Here is a 6477-nt window from a genome sequence, read left to right as displayed (position 1 = left end):
CATTCAAACAGTTTTGGAAACTTTAGAGTGTTTTCTATCCATATATAATAAGTATATGCATATTCTAGTTACTGGGTAGGATTAGTAACCAGATTAAATCGGGTACATTTTTTTTATCCAGACGTGCAAATGCTGCCCCCTAGACCCAACAGGTTAAAATCATTTATTTACTAAACTAATTAATTCACAGAAAGCATACAAACAGTAATTATCGTCACAAAGAATTGGTAGAGTAATGTGCCCTAGTGGGCTAAACAGGCATGGCTGGTGTCTTGTTAAAACAAAGGGTCATAAAGGGCAGCTGAGAAGGCACAGAGTTCATAAATATTAACAATTGATATGCTAATCCTTTGCACATGAACGCTCACTCATTCGGGAACAATTGCAATCAATATATATTTACGCTCAGTGTGTCGTCGGGATCCTTGTTGGAGAATTTTTGTCCGCGTTCCCTCTCTCTCAGTTAGAATGGATCTTTCAAAGCGACATTCATTAATGTCGGTATAGATGGATGTTTCGTCGGTCTTCGCATTCAATGATATAATTTCTAGCTGCAGACTATTAATTAATATCAAAGACTTGTTCTTATTCTGTCGATATCGATCGTCTAAAAGTTAACCACGTGGTGTAGTTAACTTTCAGTAGCGGAATTGGATGGTCAAACCTATTGGCTAACTCGTAATGGAGGGGAGGCCTGGTCTGATGAAAGTAAATCAGGGTGGGGGTTTTATACGTGAACATAGAACAGGCTTGTCACATGACGCCTGGTCCTGTCTGTGTCCCTGGGGGGCGTGCCGATGACTGATTTAAGCTTTGAACAGAAATACATTCTATCACATTAACATCAGTACATAGCATCTCAACGTATTCCAAATAGCTTTATCCTTATTAATACATTTTATACAACCATTTAGATGCAAGTCCCATAGCTGAGGCTATTATATAAACAGTATTATGGTAATATGGCTATATTGTCTCTTCTGAGTATCACAAAATTGTACCAAGCGGACCAGTTCGTAGCTGGATTCTTCACCGATCTTTTATACCATCTCCAGAACATAAATGTCGTTCGGTTCCCCAATTCTGTGAGTTGGAAGAGTTTCCTTTGTCCCTCTATGAAACCCCTCTGTGTCTCAACTGGGCCAGGCGGCAGGACATTCTCCTTTAGAATGTTACGACCGCCTTGACAGGGCCTGGGTAGGGAGAGGTAGGTAGGGGGAGGGGGTAAACTGTGCTCGCTGTTCACAGAGAGAGGGCAACGTCATGACACTTGTATACTTGTATAACTATGGAGTGTATGTCCATATATAATTGTACAAGTTGTTTTTCAACATAAAAGACATATAACAAATGATCACATTTGTATTTTAACGGTGTTATTGTAAGAGTTTAAATGTTTAAACAGAGGATACATCTAAAACAGTATAAAACAAGTGCAGTATGTTCTGAGAATATTACTTTAACGTCAACTCATAACGTCACACTATAACTTCATGGGAGTCTTGTGGAAAGACTGTATGTTGTTTTGGGTGGATTGAGTGACGTCTTCATCAACAATTGCAGAATATTCCTGTAATATTTTCTTCTCTGTGTTTGTGGGAACACTTAGTGCTGGAATGAGGTGTCTGTTTGTTCCCAGTTCTATCAGAAATGATGGTCCTCATTTGAAGGTCCTGGGTCAAGGTTCTCACAATTATAGGAAGACACGTGTGTGTGTGTGTGTGTGTGTATGTGTGAAAGTGTGTGTCCAGTGTGTGTGTGTCCAGTGTGCGTGTGTCCAGTGTGTCTGTCTGTGTGTGTGTGACGGTGTGTGTCTGTATTTGAGTCCAATGTGTGTGTGAGTCCAGTGTGTGTGTGTGTGTGTTCAGTGTGTCTGTGTGTGTGTCCAGTGTGTGTATATGTGTTTGTGTGTCCAGTGTGTGTGTGTGTGTGTGTGTGTGTGTGTGTGTGTGTGTGTGTGTGTGTGTGTGTGTGTGTCCAGCTTGTGTGTGTGTGTGTGTGTGTCAGGTTATTATTTACAGGGACACTGAGGAGTCATCATAAACATTAAACCCTGGATAGAGGGGCTCAGTGAATGTGGAGGTGAATGTGATCAGGTGGGTCAGTGTGTCAGAGGAGGCTCTATAGAAGGACAGAGTGCCGGCTGGCCAGTCCAGATACACTCCTACTCTGTGGGAGCTGGAGGAGGGGACGTTTATGGTAGTGGGATTATCATTGTGCCTGGCAGTGTAACGGTTGTCAGAGCAGGACAGACTCCAGGACTTGTCATTGTATCCAAGACCACAGTCATCACCCCCTCCTCTCCTGCTGATTCCTTTATATGTCACTCCTATATCAGCCCCTTCACCACTCCACTCTACCTCCCAGTAACAGCACCCAGTCAGACCCTCTCTACACAGAACCTGTCTCCAGACCTCAAATCTCTCTGGGTGATGAGGATACGGCTGCTCCTCTCTCATACATGTCACCTTTCTGTTCTCCTCAGACAGAGAGAGGTGTCTGTTTACTGTGTTTGGGTCCAGTGTGAGATCACAGACATCTGATGGATGAAACCAGACACAATATTAGAAATCATCATCATTCACATTAGAATGTTAACTCACTTTTCACTAATTCATTTAATGTAGATGTTTCTAGGTATCAAAATGAGAAGTTAAGGTAACTTGAGACTTGTTGAATGATCATATGTTATACTGTATGGTAATATAAAACACACTTATTCCCATTAATTACACACACACACACACACACACACACACACACACACACACACACACACACACACACACACACACACACACACACACACACACACACACACACACACACACACACACACACACACACACACGTACACATGCATGAACACACACACTTGTATGCATCATGAATACAAACACACATTTCTTATGTAACACGAATGCGCCACACACACACACACACACACACATTGTCAAAGCAAGTCTTTGTAAACTTTGGTGTCCCTGATTTCTGCTTCTGTAGAACTACAGCTGATATTTAATATGACCAAGTAAGTAATGATGGTGGTCTTTGACTTTGACTTATCTTGAATTAAGACTTATTCTTAGTCATATTATTCACAGCAGTCAACACTCACATTTTCTAAGCCCAGGTTTCATTGTGTACTCTCCACCATGTTCCACACTGTAGAGGTAAGCAGAAGAACAGACAGTCATTGAGGGATACACCTGAACTCCCACAAACACACACACACACACACACACACACACACACACACACACACACACACACACACACACACACACACACACACACACACACACACACACACACACACACACACACACACACACACACACACAGGACACACACACAGGACACACACACACACACACACAATAGACAAACACACAGTAACATATAACTTTGTCCAAGTGGTGGTAAGAATGTTTTCTTAACTAGCCTGACAAGTCAAACATGTCTGATATGAACATTGACATACTTGAGTTTCTTCAGTCTGCTGTGTGGATCCTCCAGTCCAACAGAGAGCAGTCTGACTCCTGAGTCTCCTGGGTGATTGTAGCTCAGGTCCAGCTCTCTCAGGTGTGAGGGGTTTGACCTCAGAGCTGAGACCAGAGAAGCACAGCCTTCCTCTGTGACTAGACAGCGTGACAGCCTGCAAAGAGTCAAATCATATTAAAATCACACTGCTATTCTTTGGTGGTGAAAATAGTGGCTACATAATTTTTTCAAAATGTTTAAAAAAGTGTAGTATTTGGTCCCATATTCTTTGAACGTAATGACTACATCAAGCCTGTGACTGCCATGATGAATAAAGATCATGAATGAATCGTGAATAATAATGAGTGAGAGAGTTACAGAGGCTACAACAAAACATGCTAACCTCTCACCATTACCAATAACAGAGGCTACAACAAAACATACCAACCTCTCACCATTAACATCAAATAAAAGGTGACATTCTGTAATGTCACCTAGTATGAAACATTGTATCTCAAATTCAAAATGCTGGAGCATAGCACTACATTTAAAAGCTGTAAGCTTCACTGTCCAAACACATATGGTGTGGATGATGTGTGCCTGAAAAACACATGTGGATCTGGTGAACAGTTATCACTTGTTGACCAACTACAGGAATCCTGACCTCAGAGTCTCCAGTTCACAGTGGGGATTCCCCAGTCCAGCAGAGAGCAGCTTCACTCCTGAATCCTTCAGGTCATTGTTACTCAGATCCAGCTCTCTCAGGTGTGAGGGGTTTGACCTCAGAGCTGAGACCAGAGAAGCACAGCCTTCCTCTGTGACTAGACAGCGTGACATCCTGCAAAGAGACAAATCATATTAAAATCACACTGCTATTCTTTGGTGGTGAAAATAGTGGTGGCAGTATTTGTTTTAAACATTTTCTGATTTATTAGTGTCCTGAAACCTCATATCTATTCATTAATGGATGTTTCATTATTAGATTATCAAATTATCAAAGTATTACTTGTACTTGAACCTCAATTCTGCTAGCAAATATGCAATCTTTGGACAATAAAATCGACAAGTTACGCTTAAGATTAAACTACCAACGGGACATTAACTTGTTTGGGACAGGGGGCAGTATTTTCACGTTCGGATGAAAAGCGAGGCCAGATTAAACTGCCTGCTACTAGGGCCCAGAGTCAAATATTTGTATATTATTAGTAGATTTGGATAGAAAACACTCTGAAGTTTCTAAAACTGTTTGAATGATGTCTGTGAGTATAACATAACTCATATGGCAGGCAAAAACCTGAGAAAAATCCAACCAGGAAGTGGGAAATCTGAGGCTTGTAGTTTTTCAACTGATTGCCTATCCAAACTAAAGGGTCTGTGGGGTCATTTTGCACTTCCTAAGGCTTCCACTAGATGTCAACAGTCTTTAGAACCTTGTTTCATGCTTCTACTGTGAATTGGGAGAGAATAAGAGGCCATTCAACCAGTGGACTATGCTGAGACCAATGAGTTGTTTACTGCGCGGTTACACAGGTGCGCTGTTCCTTCTTTTTCCTCTGTAATGAATACGTTATTGTCCGTTTGGAATATTATCAAAGATTTATGATAAAAAGACCCTAAGGATTGATTGTAAACATTGTTTGACATGTTTCTACGAACGGTAATGGAACCTTTTGACTTTTCGTCTATGGTTTTGCGCTCGCGCATCGTGCCTTTGGAATTGTGATCTGGACGCGTGAACAAAAGAGGTATTTGGACATAAATGATGGACTTTATCGAACAAATGAACATTTCTTGTGGAAGTGGGAGTCCTGGGAGTGCATTCCGACAAAGATCAGCAAAGGTAAGTGAAGATTTATAATACTAATTCTGAGTTTTGCTGACTCCATGACTTGGCGGGTAACTGTATAGCTTGCTTTGATGGCTGAGCTCTGTCCTCAGAATATTGAACAATGTGCTTTCGCTGTAAAGCTGTTTTAAAATCTGACACAGCGGTTGCATTAAGGAGAAGTGTAACTATAATTCTTTCAATAACTGTTGTAAATTTTATCAACGTTTATGATGAGTATTTTTGTAAATTGATGTGCTCATTTACCGGAAGTTTTGGAGGCAAAATATTTTCTGAACATCACGCGCCAATGTAAAATGGGGTTTTGGAATATAAATATGAACTTTATCGAACAAAACATACATGTATTGTGTAACATTGAGTCCTGGGAGTGTCATCTGATGAAGATCGTCAAAGGTTAGTGATTAATTTTAGCTGTATTTCTGGTTTTTGTGATGCCTCTCCTTGCTTGGAAAATGGCTGTGTGGTTTTTCTTGTCAAGGTGATGTCCTAACATAATCTAATGCTATGCTTTCGCTGTAAAGCCTTTTTGAAATCGGACAATGTGGTTAGATTAACGAGAAGTTTATCTTTAAAATGGTGTAAAATAGTTGATTGTTTGAGAAATTTGAATTATGGGATTTTTGTGGTTTTGTATTTCGCGCCCTGCTATTCCATTGGCTGTTGGCTAGGGGTTCCGTTAGCGGAACGTCTGTCCTCAACAGGTTTTAAAAACTGTAACATCTTATGCTTCACGGAGTCCTGGATGAACGACGACATTATCAGCATACAGCTGGCTGGTTATATGCTGTACTGGCAGTCTAGAACAGCAGCGTCTGGTAAGACAAGGGGCGGTGGTCTATGTATTTTTGTAAACAGCTGCTGGTGCATGATATCTAAGGAAGTCTCAAGCTATTGCTCGCCTGAGGTAGAGTTTCTCATGATAAGCTGCCACAATACCTACCGAGAGAGTTTTCATTTGTATTCGTCGCAACTGTTTACATACCACGTCAGAGGTTGGCACTAAGACAGCATTGAATGAGCTGTATTTAGCCATAAGCAAACAAGAAAATGCACACCCAGAGGTGGCGCTCCTAGTAGCTGGGGACTTTAATGCAGAGAATCTTAAATAAGTTTTACAAAATTTCTATCCGCATGTTAAATGTGCA

General features: G+C 41.0%; 1 protein-coding gene across 1 annotated transcript; it reads right to left on the bottom strand.

The window, feature by feature from the left end:
- Positions 1–1976: 1976 nt before the first annotated feature.
- LOC106591455 (neoverrucotoxin subunit alpha-like) lies at positions 1977–4221 on the bottom strand (the record flags this gene model as incomplete). Its single annotated transcript, XM_045713995.1, has 4 exons — positions 1977–2539; positions 3119–3165; positions 3485–3658; positions 4148–4221. Coding segments are annotated over 4 exons (819 nt in total), but the record flags the coding sequence as incomplete, so codon positions are not given.
- Positions 4222–6477: the final 2256 nt, after the last annotated feature.

Source organism: Salmo salar, unplaced genomic scaffold (assembly GCF_905237065.1).
Source record: "Salmo salar unplaced genomic scaffold, Ssal_v3.1, whole genome shotgun sequence".
NCBI classification, from domain to species: domain Eukaryota; kingdom Metazoa; phylum Chordata; class Actinopteri; order Salmoniformes; family Salmonidae; genus Salmo; species Salmo salar.
This window is presented reverse-complemented; position numbering and strand designations above follow the sequence as displayed.